The sequence below is a fragment of the Alligator mississippiensis genome, chromosome 3 (assembly GCF_030867095.1).
Source record: "Alligator mississippiensis isolate rAllMis1 chromosome 3, rAllMis1, whole genome shotgun sequence".
Classification (NCBI taxonomy): Eukaryota; Metazoa; Chordata; order Crocodylia; family Alligatoridae; genus Alligator; species Alligator mississippiensis.
In genome coordinates, this window is record NC_081826.1 from 67,329,572 (window position 1) to 67,348,333 (window position 18,762).

The following is an 18,762-nucleotide window of genomic DNA, read 5'->3' on the forward strand; positions in this document are numbered from 1 at the left end:
GAGTGAAATTGCTTCATCAGTTATTGTGAAATTTCTTTCTTTAAAATGCCTTGGTTTAGAAACTACAGACTTAAATACCAAACATATGAAAAATATATTGGCGATCTGTGATATAAGTGTTGGCAAAAAAATTGTTACAGCGGCCATTCACTTCTTTCTCCATAGAACTGTGCAAAAGATAAGGATTTCATTCGCTTTGTCTTGTTTTCTCCTTTTTTACTTCCAAGATTTAAGTGAACGAAAATTTGATAACATTTTGTTTAAATTACTCATTCGATGCTAAACTCCAAGGCATTGACTTAAGAAAGATGCACAGAACATTTGGAAATATTTCTTATTAACACCCCCAAAGCAAACAAACAAACAAACAAACAAACAAAACAAGTTATAGACAATCCCACTTATAGTAGGATCACAATTACTCTAAATCAAAATAAAGTACAAAATAGTACAATTTTTCCAATCTGTCATGTAGGGTTAGGCTCAGGTCTTGGTCATGTTTTGGTCACAGCCACACAAACGTGGCCTTATTAAAGGGCACTGAGCTAGAACCAAAAAGACCCATCAATTGTCTTCCCAGCTCTGCCTCTGGCCAGCCAGATAAACAAGCTGCTCTGTGCCTTAGTTTCCCCAAAATAAGATTGACCTTTGCAGGCTAGAGAGAGGCAGTTAGCCATGTTAGCCTGAAGTAAGCAAGAAGGCAAGGTAGAGGTGCACTTAATAAACTAACTCAGTGGTTCCCCTCATTAGACTTGAGGTCCTTCTCAGAAAATGTCAGCTTTTAGTTTTCAATCATTTTTTTACTACAGTTGTGGTCCTTCTGAGTTATTTGCTCTGGTCAGAATTCTGTTGACACAATGGAATCCTCATTTGCAATCTCTGGGTTTATCCTGTGAGTTGTTTGTATACCTACCAGCATGGGCAGATCTAGGATTTTGGAAAGCAGGGTGCAGATGGTGTGGTGCATCGTCACACATAACACAACACACATTTTTCTCTAGGTAAAAAGAAACTAGAAGCTTTAAGAATATACTTGGGGCCTAGGCCTATATTACTCCATTTAAGATCAAAGCAAGAAAAATAGAACTTTATGGGAATGTTTATTAATTTGCTATTGTCTATATTATGTATAAAAGCACAAGACACCAGGTAAAAAAAAATTCAAAAGATGTTACTCCTTTCAGCCTGAAGTTATTAGAATTAAATGGCCATCCCTTTCAGATTTATTAAAAAAACAAACAAACAAAAAATCAAACAAACAAAAAATCAAAACTGCCTGAGTGTGTTTTGACAGTGCACCCAATGTTTCACTTAATGTTATTTCCACACCTGAGCTGACACTGACCTGAGTGAATGTTTCCACACCCGAATTAACATCTTAAGCTAGAGTTTAGAACAGCATGCAGCAATGTTGCCAGGTCTTAAACATGAAATTATCATATTGGAAGCTCAAAATCATTGTATTTACTGAAAAACTATTGTACACTGAAAAAATATGCAAATAAGCATGCAAATAAGTAGTCTCCTTATTTACTTTACATTGCTCACTGTATACCCAGTGAGTGAGTCAGAACTGGGCCTTCCATCAAAGTTGAAGCATTTCTTTACTTCAAGACAAGCAATCACAAGGTGCTGACAGCATAGGTGGTAGAAGGGGGGCTAACAGAGCTTAGCCCTCCCAAATGCACGGCAGGAATAGGCCTGCAAGGCAGCCTGGTTGCAGGCTTCTGGCAGCTGCACCAGGAGTAGGGCTGGGGCAGAGGCAGGTACGGCACAGCTGATAGAGCATGAGACTGAGCCATAAGCAGCTCATCTGGGGGACGTGGCTCCTGCTGCTACACCCCAGGAGGCATGGGGCGCGTGTGCCCCTGGATCTGTGCAGGGCAGGGCAGGGCAGGCTACTGTTGTGGGGCGGGGCTGGGGTTGTGCTTCCCGGTGACCGGGGTTGCACTTCCCAGGGACGACTCTGAGCGGGGTGGGTCATGGGTGTGGGGGTCCCTGGGGTTCTGTCTCCTCTAGCCTGGCGCAGCCAAGGCTGGCCCTGCTATGGCTCCAGCGTCTGGGCCCCCCTAGGCGGTGTGGGGCCAGGGCTGGTGCGGGGAGGCAGCCAGAGCCAGTGTGGGGCTGGGGGCAGCGGATTCGTTGGTGCAGGAGGCACTGGCGCTGAGCAATGATGGGGGAAGGGACGCTCGCACAGGTACAGCAGGCCCTGGCCTTGATCTTGGGTCCAGCTCTACTCTGCTCCCTCCCAATCCCTATCTGGTCCCAGCCCCACTTCCCCTGCAGACTTTCCCGCTTGAGGGTGGTGTATGCTCAGTCCTCCCCACCCAACTGTTTTTTCTCCCTCTGCCTATGGCTGAGGGCAAACCGCACAGTCTCTTGTGCTGTAGTGGTCCATTGCCCTGACTGAGATCACTTTAGAATGGCAGCGTGTACTGGGGTGCACCCGTCCAATGCAGTGCAGACAGGACACCTTACAAGAGTCCAGTACAGCCTCCCAGTGGGAGGATATTGGCTGCACGCCTACTTTATGGAAATGGGGGACCGCTCCTTAGCTTGCTCCTGTGGCCGTTGTCTAAGGGCACGTGAGACTCAGGGGCATCTGAACCCCAAGACCTCCGGGCTTGGGCCTGCATGTAGGATGCCTGCCAGATGGACTTGGGAGTATCTCAAGCCAGTGGAGGATAGTTGCTGGTTGTAGCACCACGTATGCTTTTTAAACGATTGAGTCTTGCTCAATCAATAGAATTCGGAACCAATTTGGCTAATTTGACCTGGAACATGAAAAACTTCCCCCCCCAAAACATCAGTTAAGATTTGGGTTTTGCATATGCTGCATCAACCTACACCCCTCAAAAATTACTGTACACTTTGAACATTTTACTATTAGCGTTCATATACCATACAAGGGTTGAAATGATTGTACCAATACCATAATTATTGTACACCTGGCAACACTGGTCTGCAGGGCTGTGCAGGATGAGCAGCTAATAGAGCTGCAGAAGTACGACCTGCTCGATTAACGGAACATCAAGACTGCTGAGAAAAGGAGAGAGGGCACCGACACCCGCGGGGTAAGGTAAGTTGTTGGGTAGCAAATGGGTACGTTTCACCCAGCCATAAAAACAACCAACTCCCTCAGCTCTACCCGACTCCCGGAACAGCACGTGCGCTTCAGCCACTGCGCCTGCGCCCGAGGCGGGGTGGGGGGTGGGGAATGAATTCTCGCGAGACGCCTCCGTGTCCATCTTGCCACGTTCAAAGGAGCCGGGAGTGGGGGGCGGGGCAACCGCCTCTTAAACAAACACGTCCCGCCCCGTCCCGGCGCCTCCGCCAATGAGTTGCTCCTGGGGCCCCGCCTCGCGTGCTACGATTGGTGGAGGCGGCTGTCCGGTGGGAGGCAGGGGCGGGGCCAGCGGGCCGGGCACAGTGGCTGTGAGGCTGGTGAAGAGGGTTAGGCGGCGGCGGCGGCTGGAGCGGTAGTGTCACCGTCAACCATTAGCCATCTCCTTTGTCCTCCACCTGCTCCCAGCGCTGACAGGAGCTGCCATGGCCCCGCGCAGGAACCCCCGAGGTGCCGGCAGCAGCCCCAGCCCCGGGGCCCGGCGAGGTTAGTGCCGCCCGCGGGGGGCGGTCTCGGGGCCCTGCCCGGCCCTCTCGGCTTCCTCCCTGCGTTTCCGTGTGGGCGGGAGGAGCTGAGCGGGGGTGACTTGCTGTACCCCGGGCTCCAGCCCCGGGATGCGCCTGGCAGAGGCGCGTGGAGCCGGGAGAGGAGCCCCCCGCCTCTTCCCCCGCAGCGGCCTGGGAGCTGGGGCTCGTCTAACCCCGCGATATGGTCTGTGGGGATCCTCTCGGCGTTGCCGGTGGCTATGGGGCGCTGGGCTTGCTGACCTGCTCTCTCCTCCTCGTCCAAGTGGCCTGTGTTGAGAAGCATCCCGAAGGGTGGGCGAGAGGATGCCTTTCTGGACGCCCATCCTAAGGCTGGTTTGCAGCCGAGTTGGCAAACCTGGGCCTGGTAGAAGTTGTCTACCGCAGGGGTGCTGGTCATGCGGCTGGCTCTGGCCTGTGGGGAACCCTGTGATCTGGCCCCATGCCCCAGCCCTGGGGTGCTGCATGGAGCCTCTGCCTTGGATGCTCTGTGCCCCATGTAGCACCAGGTTCAGCCTGCGGGGAGTGTGCACCCCTTGCCGAACCCTGAGGCTGCTTGCATCGTGAGCCCCAGGGGCTTGGTCTGGGACGTGTGCTGCATGCAGCACTCCAGTGGATTGGCTTGTGTGCTGGCTCCAGGGCTGGTGCAGGTCTGGCCATGTCAGAGCTAGCATAGAGAGCCTGTCCAGTGGGGCGCCGCATGGCACGCATGCCCTATGTCAAGCCCCTGTACTGCCTGTAGGGCACATGGCTTGTCTGTGTGCCCTGTGTAGCATACGGCAGCCCCAGGCTTGCTGTGCAGACGGCCCCTAACATTGGTACAGGGTGCATGTGGAGCATGAGCTAGGTGTAACACAGGAGTCTGGGGCACAGACTGTATACACTGCTTGGTACTGACCCCAGGAACAACCCTCGGGCCTGTGGCCGATGTGTATGGTGTGCAGCTGGACCTGGGCTAGGGATCAGTCCTGGTCCTTCTCACAGGCCGGCTCTGTGACATTCATCTGGCCCCTTGGGCTAGATGAGATCAACACACCTGATCTAACAGACCTTAGTAACTATTTTTTTATAGTAACTACGTATTTTTAAATGCAAAGTGCACTTAATGGAAGGAAACTTTACAGTAACAGTTAGACATTTAAATGTGACAAGATTAATTTACAACTAATAGTAATTGCAGGATGTGCTTTTAGCTTTCCAAATCTTTCTTACCTTTTGTTACCTGGGAACTGGGGCTTCTGAATTTTCTATTATAGTGAAAATCAGTGAAACAGTTCTGGTATTAGTCATGCATTTCATTTATATAGCATATGCTACTAATAACCATTTAAATGAAAGCTCTGCATATATGGCATTTTACAGTTATTGATCTTGCTGGTAATTGAGGAAAATGGGTTCAGAATGTCACTAAAAAGAATTGATACAATAAAGCAGTGCTTGCCATTGTTATTATTTTGAACAGATGTGTTCATCCTAACTTTTTGGTAAGGAAATGTATTTCCTTTTAACTAGTGGTACATCCTCAACATTCTCTTTTACAGTTTTTATGTAGAATTATGGATGCATTTATTATCATATCCATATCATTATCATATATTGCTGTTTATAAAACAGTACTTAGTTTTACACTGAAATATCTGCCACACTGATGAAAGCAGCGTGCATAGTATTCCATAGATTCATATTGTGTAATATGTAGTAAGTAGTATGTGTATTGTGTGTGTGTGTGTGTGTGTATGTGTGTGTGTGTGTATAGATAACATCTATCCCAGTATACAATTTTAATGCTACAATGGGCTGAAACAAAGGTAACTCTTAACAGTCCGCCTGGTTTTTAAAATGTCGTTGGTCAGAAAAATCTGATCAGGAGAAATCTGTTTGCACGTTGTAAGAATCTTTCCCAGATGTGTACTATTAGTTTCTGCAAAAGCTAAGCTGTTTTTGGAAAAAAAAAATCCTGCTTCATTCAACCAACCAGCTAGTTCTCCAGTTGTGAACATTCTACACGATGCGGTTTTACCTATATATTTGGCATGGGGCCCAAAGATACTACAGTAAATTCTGACCAAATTATTGTCACTTTTGCCTACTTTTGCTTATCAGAATCTTGTGTTCAGTTATGCAAATATAAAAAATGTGACTAGTGCTACTTTATAGTACTAAGCACAGCTGACTGAGACAGGCATTGCACTAGATGGGTGTTTATACACGTGCTCTGGGAGTGGAGGGGGGGGGGTGTCATTTTAGATTGGCTTTTAGAGTCTCTCTAATTAAAGCAGCTGGAGTCTCTCATGTACCAGTGTCTCCATGCTTAAAAATGGTGGGAGAGGTGCTTTGAAGCTCATTGAATGAGCTTTAAAGTGCCCCCCTCGCCCTTTTTAAGTGCAGGGATGCTGATACACGAGCTGCTGAAATCTGTTCCAATGCACTGTAATTACAGCACTACAGAGCAGCCTTGTTGCTCATGTATAGGTGCCCTATGATTCTTTAATAAAAGTAAGGCATACATAGCAGAAAACAGAGATCCTTCACAGTAGTCACTGAGTATTTTGGGACAATGAAACCTTGTTCTTTCCAACTTCCAGTTCCTAGGCTAGTGAGGAGGCAGCTTTAAGACATCTAAGTGAAGCTCTGAAAGATGGAACCCTGAGACTTGGCCAGTTCCTGGTACTCTTCACTGTTTCATTAACTTATAGGGAAGGACTTGGCTTCTATCCTAGGGGTAGTGGAATCAGTGAAGGCAGTGGGACTTTCAAACCTTTGAAAATCAGGGCAGTTATGTAGGAGTCTAAAGATAAATTGAAGAATTTAGGAATCCATATTAGAAGAATTTGTTACAAGTGGGAAGATGAATCTTAAATGGCCCGAGTCTCCGGAAATATTGTTATATATCATTAACTCTATTACTAACAGTTTTAAACAAAAATGGAAGTCTGTAGAACTTGTATACCATTCTGAAATTCCAGATATGTTAATGTGTCAGTATAATTTTAATGGAAAAATAGACCTTGGGTATTTGAGTGTATTAGAGTTGGTGGTTGCCTACCTGAGAAGTGGTAGCTATAGAAATGTATTTCATACAAACCTGTTTAATTTAGTGTATGAGATTAGTAACCAGGATTTAACCCTGGCAGATATGTAATTTTTTCAGTTATATTGATATGTAGAACACTAAGCTGGAGACGGTGAAGATTAGCACAAGAATTTTTAGGTCAGTAAGTTAAAAGGGAAATGGAGTGTGTTAAAAAGACTGGAGGTTTTGCTGGTTTGTTTGTTTTGTTTTTTAAGGAAATTTTTTTGTGTCCAAAGTCAAATCAGCCAAATCCATTCCAAATTCATGATGAGTCATTCAAGAACCATATGTGACCCTACTACTGGCAAGGATCCTTCACCCCTACCTGGGGCTTCAGATGCTTCCAGATCCTTGGGCAGGTGTCCTATGTGCTGGCCCGACCCCAGAGGCTTGGGGTTCAGATGCCCCCAAGTTTCACTTGCCCTCAGCCATCTGGCTGCAGGAGCAAGCTAGGGAGGAGTCTCCCATTTCCATAAAGTCAGCACATAGCCAAGATCTTCTCACTGGAAGCTGGCCAGTGGGAAGCTAATTATGAGGCTTTCTCAGGGAGTCCTGTCCACAAGCAGACAAGGGTGTAACCGTCTGCTACACAGTGCCATCTTAATTATATTACCTCAGGGAGGGTATTTCCCCTGCCACCATTGTGGCCCTGGTATTTCCTCTGCCAAAGAAACAGTCTCGGGATTTGGTTCATGTGAACATATGGTTCATTGCGCTGGGCCCCTGCAGAGTCAACAGCATTCCAAGCTATGGTGACCCCACAGCTCAGCTGTGTGTATTCCAGGAGCAGGCAGTTATTTTGGGTGGAGGGCACCCAGTTAGGGCAGGCTGTCGAGGGCGGGATAGGTAGCCCCGCCCCTTGACAGGTGCCCCGCCCCAGTCACCATCTTGAGACCAATGTCCCAGTGTCTTGGGACCAACATCCCAGGGCCAGCACCAGTGGGGCCCAAAGTGGGGCACAGGCTGGCAGGGGCGTGTGGAGCCAGACTGGGCTGCATCAGGAGGGAGAGGGGGGAGCTGGCCTGGCTCCATAGAGCCTCTGCCGGCTGGGATCCCACCCTGCTCTGGGCCCTGCTGGCACTGGTCCTGGGATACCAGTGCGGGCCCCATGTTCCCGCTGGCTCCTGCGCCCACTCACACCCAGTGCCCCGCGGCCCCGTGGTACAGGCGGGAGGCAGTGCATGGCCCCAACCCCCTGCTCGCCAGCAGGGAAGAAGCTGGCGTTGAGCACGGGGAAAAGTGGCCCCTCCCCTGCCCAGTTTTCCCTGTTGCAGCCGCTCGCAGCCCGCGGGGCTGTCCGGAGCAGGCACAGGCAGCCCCATACGGGCTGCAGGTGGCTGCAGCGTGCGGTGCCAGCCATGGGGTGGGCCAGGGGCTGCTTTCCCCCCACCCACACTCAGCTTTTTCCCGGGCTCCTTCCCTGCCTGGTGTCCTCCCCTGCCCTTCTCCCCCCTTCCCCCTTACCTGAGGTTCTAGCACTGCTGTGGGGTCCCAGGCCATAAGCACCGGCTGGTGGGTGAGGCCGGGCGGGTCCTGCTGCTGTGGGAACCTGCTGGGCTTCCCCTGGATCCTACTGTCCTTGGTTCCCGTCATTTTTTGACGGGAACCAAGGGCAGATAAATACTCATTTTCTAAATTTTTTTAGGGGCCTTGTGGGCTGGATAGAATGGCCTTGGGCCGTATTTTGCTCACCCTGGTGTATTCCAAATACCCCTGCCCCCACGAAGGATCCACATGTTAATTAGCTTCCATTCATGCCTGGAACTGGGTGTTGTTGTCACGAGTCCTGGGATTCTCCAAAAATGTATATGCAGATGAGGCACAGAGAAGTCTGGTCCAGCTCCACCTTATAGAGGGTGGGCCATGCTAATCATGTGTGATAGGCTGAGAGAGAGGGAGTGACAGAGGGATTCTTGGTGAGCTGTTTGGGGCCCCATTTGGTGAGATTTGCCAGATGTGTAAGGCTGATGGAGAAATGGGACTCATTGGACATGGGAAAGAAAGGTGCAGCTCAGCTGTGGGAGTGAAGAGGAAGTAAAAATGTATTCAGTGTAGTGGTTCACTATGACTTGCAAAACAGTGCATTGAGGGAGACCGTATGCAGTGGTCACTATTACGTATTCCTTATGGCAGGTTCAGAGGCATCTGAACCCCAAGCCTCTAGGCTTGGGCCTGCATGTAGGATACCTGCTGATGGATTTGAAAGTATCTGAAGCCCCAGACTGAAAAGTTTAGAGTGGAGGATACTTGCTGCTTGCAGCACCAAATATGATGTTTGAATAATTAAGTTTTACTTACTCAAAAGGATTCAGACCTGATCTAGCTAATTTGACCTGGAACACAAATATATTTTGGAAATTTTTTTTCCAAAATTATATATAAAAATCAGTATATTTGTCCTGTGGTCAGCTAAGATCAAATGTAGTTGCTGCACTGGTCTGTTACTCAAATGAAGCTCCTTTTAAATGATATTGGGTAGTGGAGGGTGTACCCCTGTCTAAGTGCACTGCAGACAGGGTTCCTCATGAGAGTCCTGTAATTAGCTTCTCACTGGTCAGCTTCCAGTGGGAGGATCTTGGCTACACACTTAGTTTACAGAAATGGGGGACTCCTTCCTAGCTTGCTCTTGTGGCCGTTGGCTAAGGGTAAGTGAGACTTGGGGGCATCTGAACTCCAAGCCTCGAGGCTTGGGCCTGCATGTAGGATGCCTGCCAGTGGATTTGTGAGTATCTGAAGCCCTAGGCTGCAGTCGGGGGTAGAGGATACTTGCCAGTTGTAGCTTCACATATGGTATTTGAATGACTGTGTTTTGCTCAATCGAAAGGATTCGGAACTGATTAGGCTAATTTGACCTGGAATACTATTTTTTTTTTTTTCCAAAATATATATACCACCACTCCACCCCACCAAAACAAAGCAACCCACTATGTTTGACCAGTATGAGCCATATGTTTCATAGTCGGGTTCAGTGCTGGCTGCATTTAATCAACTGCATAGTTGGCTTCCATTAGTGAGCACATGTTGCTTTTGGCAGCAGTTTAATGAAATTTCGTTATATGTTAATATAAAACAAAGGACCTTAACCCCCCCCCCCCCAGTGTTGATTGGGTGATGGGATGGGACACTTGGTCTTATATTTGAGTAAATACAATAATTGGGAGAAAGACCCGGGTGTGTTAGTCACTATGAGGAGGTCTGTGAGCCAGTCAGTGATATGATCTGGGGGGAAAAGACAAATGAAATCCTAGGACCTAGAAGGTTTCAGGCGGGGTATTTTCAGTAGAGATAGGAAAGCATGATTGCCATTGCAAAAGACACTGGTATCACTTCATCTGAACTGTAGTATACAGTTCTGTCACTCAAATTTAAAGGATATAAATTGAAAATAGAACAGGTGTAAGCAAGCAATGATGAGAAAATGGAGTATCTTACAGAGAACATTACTGTACAGACCCTGCCAGCAATTGAGCAAGGGTAAGTTGAGAGAGATGGGGAGAAGGAGGAGATGGAAAGAGAGCCCCAAGCCTGCAGCGGGCAGCCTGCCTTCACCTTCGCCCTGTTTGGCTTCGCTCTTATAAGTGTCCCAGCACTTAAAAAAGGTGGCAGTGGCACTTGAAGTAAAGCTTTTCAAATTAGCTTTAGTTCAAGTACTCCTGACACCATTTTTAATCTCTTGAACACTGATTCCCTGCTCCCCACCCCAGCCCCAGGGTCCCATTCGTCCCTGCCCCACTCGCCTTCCCTCAGTGTGGGGGCCTTAATCTGCCTCTTCCCCCTTATGCTTCTTCCCCTCCACAGACTTACCTGAAGGGAGCTGCTCTCCATGCTGCCCAAATGAGTTCCTGTAAATCAGTTATCGCATTGATATTGGCTAATATGCCTGGTGAATAATTGGCTGTTGGTACTGGCCAAGAAAATGTAATTGGTGTCCGTGTAATTTATGTCCTTATTTAATATTGCTATAGAAGTAACAACTAAATCCCCTGCAATCAGATGATGGAGCTCCATTGTACTGCACTCCATACAGACCTGTATCTAGTGCCTGCTCCAACTTGCTTGTGATCTAGATATATTATTTAGAATATGAAACCAAAATTTTGGGTATTTTTTTTTTTTGTATTGGTTTTCCACTATTCATCCTTAACTGTGTTGTATAGAAAGAGGTCAAAGAGACTGCAATGGCTTTCATAATGCCATATAATAATAGAGTTATTAGTTCTTTTATTTTCCTAGGATTTTAGAAGCTTTTTGAAAGGCAAAATTGGGTCCAGCAGGAGACCTTTATCTTCTCTTTCTAAACCAAACCCAACCTTCATACCTCCAAATTTTCCTTAAGGCAGAAGTAAATGAAAAGGAATTATGAGTCAGTCACTCCCCTTTATCTTCCTTCATGATGATCCTAAAGAAATCCCAGTCCACAATTTTATTTTATTTTATTTTATTTTATTTAAGTAATTGTGTTAAGGTGTGGCTTTTTAAACCCAAACTTAAGTTAATACAACCACCCATTGTGTGGATGCAGATAAACTGGTATAAACATATTTTATTCTTTATGATATAAAATTTTATTTCTCTAAATTTTATTCAAATAAATTGTGCTAACGTAAACAATTTTATGTTGGTATAGTGGTCTCCACACTAGAAAGAGGCACCTCATTGAGTATTAGTATTAAAGAGGGGCAAAAACTTCACACAGATTATGTATTCCATCCCGTTCTTATGGAGGTTTTAAATTATCAGGGCATCTCCTGAGAGGTAAACATAGCAGTCAACAAGCAGTCCAGAAAGTTCTTGGAGTGTGAAAGGGATAACTTTCTAATGCAGATAGTATAGAGGCCAAATAAGGGGGAAGCTCTTCCTGATTTGCTGCTTGCAAACAGAAAGATTTATTTAAAAATATGAAGGTAAAGGGTAACTTGTGTGACAGTGACTAGGAGTTGACAGTTCAAGATGCTGAAGGAAGGGATGAAGGAAGGAGAGTAGCAGAATAAGGCTACTGGACTTCAGAAAAGCAGATTTATAATCTAGATCAGAGGTTCCCAACCACCAGGCCGTGGCCTGGTACCAGACTGCGAAGGGTTGGCTGCTGGGTCGTGGCACAGGCCCCCCGCTTGGACCTACGTTTGTCTGCCTGGGCAAGCAGCTCTTGCTGCCGGCAGCCATATGTGGGGTTAAAGTTGGGCGGTGTGGCAGCTCCGTGCACCCCGTCCTACTCCTGTGCTGGTCCTCAGTATAAAAAGGGTTGGGAACCATTGATCTAGATGCATTATTTAGGGTATATAAATAGAAAAACAGACTTCAACAAACTTATGCAATGAGTGGGCAGGATCCTCTGCAAGGCGAGTCTTGGCGGAAAAGGAATCCAGAAGAGCTGACTGTACTTCAAGGAGATCCTCTTAAGAAAGCTATTCTGATACAACAGAAGAATAGGAAGCGCAACAGGAGGCCAGCCCTGCTAGACATCAATCTCTCCAATGAGCTAAAACTGAAAGGAATCCTGCAATAAGTGGAAATTTGGACATAGTACTAGAAGGGAGTTTATGAGTATTGCACAGGTATGCAGGGTGAACGTTCGGAAGGCCAAGGCATGATTTGAGATGCAGCTAGCAAGGGACATAAAAGGAAATGAAAAGGGGTTCTACAGGTATGTCAGGAGGAAGACCAAAGAAGTCCCCCACGGAGCAGAAGTCAGTCTAGTTATGCACTGTGCAGACAGAGTGAAGGATTTAATATCTTTTTACTTTAGTCTTCACAAGTAGGGGCAGCTACCAGATGATGAGTGCAGTTGGCAGCAAAGATAGGGAAGGAGACAAACAGCCTAGAATATTGGCAGGATAGGTTAAGAGTTATTTATAGTTTATTTCAGGGAAGAAGTAGCAGATACTAGACTGTAGAAAAATCAGGAAGGAGGCTAAGGAGAAGAGCAAGCCAAAGATTTTAGAAAATGTCAAGTTTCTTGCAGGATCTCCAAGAACTGAGAAAGGCATATAGACAAAGGATCATAGGAAAGCAGGCCTCATTAAAAAAAAAAAAAAGGGGGGGGGGGCGGGGGATCGTCAAGTCCAGCCCCCCTACTCAGGGAAGGATCATCCCTGACTAAACCATCACAGCCAAATGTCTGTCTAACCTGCTCTTGAAATTTTCCAGGGTTGGAGATCCCACAACTTAAAGAAGCTAAATGCTTTCAAGTCAGTAGGGCCAGATGGGAGGCACCTCTAGGGTATTGGAGCCATTAGCTCTCCTCTTTGAGAACTCTTGGAGTTCTTTTCCCATATTCATGTTACATAGGCTGTCTTGCTTTTACCACCAACACTCAGTCTTTGTAGAGAGAGTTTTTTTGGATTTACTTAGTTTTCCTACCTAACTTCAGTTGTCTTCAGTAGATCCTCTTTAGGAGTAGCATTCCTGCATTTTTGTAGCGGGTTGGAGCAGATGACCTGTGACTGCCTCCTAACCCCACAATTCTGTACCTTGTTGACCTTATTCACCTTCCCTTACTATTGACTGAGGAAAACTTCATTCACCTCCATTTTCAGTGTTAGGAACTCTGTGAAGATTGACTGTCAAACTTATCTATCTACTTGGTGATTTTTTTCCCTGGCTCCTACCTTCCCTTTTTCCACCCTACCTTCCCGTCCCCTTCCTCCCTCCACCTCCAAAAAAAAAAAAAAAAAAAAAAAGCAAGCCTGTGGCAAAATATACTTAGATTTAAGCCTTTGGGCTTTTTATCTCACTCAAAATTCCTCTGTCACTTCTGTCCTATAAGTTTTAATTTTAGGGAGAACCTATGTCAGGAGAAATCTTGTTCAATTCTCTAATGGAGATTGCTTCATTCTTGATTATCCTTTGACTTTTCTGAAGCCTTTAATCCTGTTACCTATATACTCAGTGGCAGAATGTTGGGTAAATTATCCTTTCTTCCTTGTTCTTCTGACCATGGTACTCTCTTTACTAATTCTGTTTCTGTAAAGTCCAAACTCTTCAATCTTTCTTCAAACACTTTTTGAAGAACTGCCCCACTTGTATCTTATCTCTTTGCTCCCTGCCTTTACATTTGTACTCTGTTCATTCTTTTTTTTCTTTTTCTTTTAAAACGCTTTTTCTAGGCTGTTTTTTTACATCTTGTTTGTAAAATTCATCTGTTTTGCTTTATGGTATTGTCTTCCATTCCTGTATTGTATCTCTTCTTCTTTCTTGCCCTACTGCTATTAATTTCTTTGTCTAATTTAATGTGTAAACTGTTGGAGGCAGCAACACTAGTGTTGCAGATTTCAAAAGTTTTATATACATTTAGGATGCAATAACAACATTTTTTGGAAATGGTTTGACCTGTCTGACTACCCAGTTTTGCCCCACCCATTTTTAAATCTTGCTCAAAGTTTAATTGTGCTAATCCAAGTTATATTCTATTCACTGCCTCAATTGCAGTAATTTTAGATGAAGTCTTCCCCTGCAACTTCAATCATTCAAAAAATATAAAGTGATAGATCTTGGTCTCCTACTATTTTTGCATTGCAGTGACAGAATCCATGCTTTTAGTATTTCAGTAACTGGATTTTCATAAACATTAGGGCTGGAAGGGACCTTGGAAAATCGTTGAGTCCAGCCCCCTGCCCTAGGGTCAGGAAGTCAGCTGGTGTCACAGGACCCCAGCAAGATAAACATCCAATTGACTCTGAAGGGAATCCAGAGCAGGTGCTTGCAACACCTCTGGAGGCAGGCTGTTCCAGGCCTTGGGGGCTCAGACTGTAAAGAAGTTCTTCCTTATGTCCAGCCTGAAAGTGTCTTGGAGAAATTTGTGACCATTTGACCTTGTCATCGCATGGGGCGCTCTGGTGAACAGGCGTTTCCCCCAGATCCTGATGTATGCCCCTTATATACTTATAGGCAGCCACCAGGTCCTCCCTGAGCCTGCGCTCTTCCAGGCTGAAGAGTCCCGTAGCTCTCAACCTCTCATCCTAAGACCTGTTCTCTTGCCCTCTGATCATGCACATGGCTCTCCTCTGGACTCTCTCAAGCTTCTCCCCATCCTCTTTAAATTGTGGAGCCCAGAATTGGATACAGTACTCCAGCTGCGGCGTCGCGAAGTCCGAGTACAGTAGGAGGATGACATCCTGGGATTTGCTAGAGAAGCATCTATGGATGCAAGCCAGAGTTTTGCTTGCTTTGCTGGCTGCAACATCACATTGGTGGCTCATATTCATCTTGTGGTCAGTCGTGACCCCCAAGTCCCTTTCGGTTGTGGTACTAGCAAGCGTAGCACTGCTGAGCCTATAAGCATGGTATGGGTTTTTCTTCCCAAGGTGGAGTACCTTCCATTCTTCGGAGTTGAAGGCCATAGGGTTTTTGTCCGCCCATTTTCCAAGCCTGTCAAGGTCGGCCTGGATCACCATCCTGTCCTCGAGTGTGGATGCTGTTCCCCAAAGTTTGGTGTCATCAGTGAACTTGGCTAGTCTGCTTCTGACACCAATGTCCACATCATTAATGAAGATGTTGAAAAGGATAGGCCCAAGGACGGAGCCTTGGGGGACCCCGCTGGTCACGGTGCACCACAATGATTGACTTCTGTCAACTACCACTCTCTGGGTCTGAACTCGAAGCCAGTTCCCCAGACAGCGGACTGTGATGTAGCTGAGGCTGCAATTGACCAGTTTTTCTATAAGACAATCGTGGGATACCAGATTTAAAGCTTTTTTTTAATGTTGAGAGATATGACGTGCTTGCCTGTATTAGGTTTATTTGATTAAACTTAATGAATACAAGAGCACTTGCTTTTGCTGGAGCCGTTCCCCGTCCAGCCCCACAAGCTCCTCCTGGAAACAGAGGCATGCAGGTCAGTTGTGCCTGGCAGAGGTGGTAGCAGTGCAGCAGCCTGAGGAAGTGCACAGATTCATTTCCAGGCTGTCACGCCACCACTGGTGCTACCACCACTGCCACTAAGTGAAACAGCCCCATGCACCTCTGTTTCCTAGGGCAGAATTCATGGTCACGCCAGGAGGGGCTGTGGCAGAGAGCGTTAGGTTTATCAGATAAACTGCCACAGCTCTTCCGAGTCTGGCTTCACGTGAGATGTGGTGGTAGCATGCCACTTGAGAAGCACTGTGGTAAGTTGAGGCAGTACAACAGTGGTTTTCAACAGGGGTGTTGCCAAATTCAGAATCTAAAAAGGTTAAGAACTGCTGGTCCAGAGACTCCAAGTCAGGAATGATAGCTTAAGTTGATTTATACTCCAGTGACTTAAAACACATTGGAGATCAAACAGAATTCCCTGATAGTATTCAGAGCCTCTATAAGATGAGGAGATTGGCCAGATCTCTGACCAACAGTGACACCTGGAATCGATGAACTAGGAACAGAGTTGATTCGTGGTTCAACTGCATGAATTTTGCTGGTAATATCAGGCATCCAGGTTATAGCTGTATTGGTATAGAGGCAACTGGTAATATCGGTCACTTTTAGTATATAGGCACTACTTTTAAAACATAATTTAAAGCAGGGATGTCATATTGGAATGGAGGAGCGAGGAGGCCCCCTACTGTAGCCTCTGCCAAATTTATTATTTCCCATTGCTGGTGGCTGTGGGAATCAGTGCCATTTGAGAGAGAGAGTGAGTGGTGACAGTGGCTTATGCAGTAGGGACTGTGCCAAAACCTTCCCCTGAAGTAGCATGAGGCTGACAAGAGCGCTCAAATTCATGTTTACAGCTTGGCTGCTGACCATGCTCACTGACGCTTCTTCTTGCAGCAGTGGTTATGGCTGCCAGAGTCCCAGCAAGATCCAGACCTTTGTCAGCCCCAGTGGCACCATGGGCAGCTAGGGCAGGTGTGGCATGCAGGCACTGCGAAGCAGGAAATATGGCCCACAGGCCAATTTGAGTTTAAAACCCTTGATTTACAGTAACCTCCTGCTGTTTAGAACTTGTAATGAATGTTCATCTACTATAATAAAAACCGCTAAATAACTTGAAAAGTTTTCCTCCTAGCACTTGTGTATTCCTAGATTCTGAAATCCAAATTTAGGTGGAAAATTGTTTCTGTAAATTAGAAGTGAAGCTATTATACAGGCCGTCTCTAAAAGGATATTGTTCACTCTCACTTTTAAAGAATCCGCATCATATGGTACCTCTGCTTACTATTCTTATGCTAATTCTTGGAATTCTTCATTGTAGAGAACTTATGCAGTGCAGTTTCTGATTCGACCCAAGTGGTTCTTTCCTGATGAAGATCATAAACTGGTAACTTGTGTGGACAGCCTGCAGTGACTTTTTTTTTCCTAACTGCATTGTGTGCACTGGCTTATTGCATGAAGAATGTGTGTGAGACTTGTTTTGAAATGAAACGTTTTACCTGTATAAACTATGTTTTACAAACCTTGCTGTAAGAAGTGATCAAATATGCATATAGTGAACTTGAATAGATTTTAGCATTTGTATTATTAACATTTTTAGATGTTGAATTTGGATTTTAAAAAATCCAAACCTGTACATAATATTCATTTTAAATGCTCTGTAGTTCAGCTTGATTTAGCTATAACAGGAATAATAGCAAAAGCTAAGAGTTATTGTTTTGGCTCTCATGTCTATTTTATAAACAAAGAGCTTTTCTTTTACATATAGGATTGTGTTTTGTGGAGAGGAGAAAAGAATTTCAGTGAACATGAACTGGATTTAAACTGCTGTGACTAATGGTCCATGATTAGTCCTAAATCTGTTATATAGGTAGACAGGGTTCTTTTATTAGGCCAACTCAAATAGTTGGAAAAATTGTTTTGTTATATTGTATAACACATTCCGTTATATTGTATTTTTAGTACTGTGAAGCCACTTGGACAGTAGTTGAAACTTCTAGAGTTGTTCTTGCACATATAAATGAGAGGAAATAGTTATTCTCTCAAAAAATGTTAAGAAGATTTGTGAGGAAAAGATATTTGCAATTGCAGGAAAAAGGAAAGATTGAGGACATTTTGTAAAACTGTATTTAGAGTCCTACGCTGCCTAAGTGCTAACAGCATGGGGAAACTTCCATTGTTCAGCCGGAGCTGCAGTGCTTATCAGTTCTGAGAAACAGGGCTCTCTTTAATTAGGTGTCTAGCTTCAGACTTCCAACTGCAAAAACCTTGAAAAGCTTTGAGAACACTTAGCAAGAACATAAGAGATTCAAATGTTCTTTGATTAGACACATACAGTTTTCTAATTAAAGTGTATGCAGTTCTGTGGCCATTAGAATTTCATTTAATTTAACTTTAAAATGGACAGGCAATTATTTGAGCTGTGGGACCACTTAATCAGTTTTGGTGAGCTGTTGAGGGCTGGAGGGGTGTGGGGAGATGCCAGTTGATCCTATCTATCTAGCTGCTAGGTGCCTGAGTAGGGAGGGTTGTGCCCTACACTGCTCTGCTTTGCTGCAGCTTGGGCTGAGCTGGGCTGCCCAGCACACAGATTCCTCTGCCTCCCCCAGCCTGGCTTCCTCTTGGAAGCCAGACAGGTGCGTGGGACAGGGCATGATACAGCATGCTGAATAGCCTTTCTGCCCATCTGCTGTGATGGGCCTCTGCCATTGTGGCACACCAGGAAAGCTGGGGGAGTTGCCCCAGATTGAGCACCCCCCTCCTTCAGCAGCCAACAAGGACTCATTTCCTGTTGATGCTATGGTGGCAATGGCTCATCTCGGCAGGCAGGCAGGTGAGATGGCTAGTTGGTGCACTACATTGTGCCCCGTTCTGTGTGGGGGCCTGGCTGCTGGCAGCTGTGCTACCAGGACTGCTTAGCTACAGCACTAACAAAAAGATTGGCGGGGGGGCAGGCAGAGGGGTCGTGCGCTGCCCGGCCGCAGCTGTAACAGAGTGGAGCAGCACAAGGCACAGACCTCCCTCTTTGGGCTTCTAGTTGTCTCGGACGGCCAAAGCCGACTCGAGGTGATTTAATAATTGCTCGTTCGTCGGGCGGGCTAGTGAATAGAGAGGCTGAGAAAGCTTTATGGTTGTAAAACTTTACTTATGTCGCTTGTGGTTGCAACAAAAATGGTCCGGTCGTCTGAACAACT

The 18,762-nt window shown here is 46.0% G+C and overlaps 1 protein-coding gene across 5 annotated transcripts in view; it reads left to right on the forward strand.

The window, feature by feature from the left end:
* Window positions 1-3,401: 3,401 nt before the first annotated feature.
* ASPH (aspartate beta-hydroxylase) overlaps window positions 3,402-18,762 on the forward strand; it is a 201,499-nt gene continuing 186,138 nt past the window's right edge. For 2 of the 5 annotated variants that reach the window (XM_059724048.1, XM_059724051.1), the window contains exon 1: window positions 3,724-3,835. In XM_059724048.1, the coding sequence (XP_059580031.1) occupies window positions 3,739-3,835 (97 nt within the window). In that variant the 5' untranslated portion in view covers window positions 3,724-3,738. Of the gene's footprint in view, window positions 3,611-3,714; window positions 3,836-18,762 lie in introns of those variants that run through there. The other 3 variants (XM_059724050.1, XM_059724053.1, XM_059724049.1) reach the window with 3 other exon arrangements.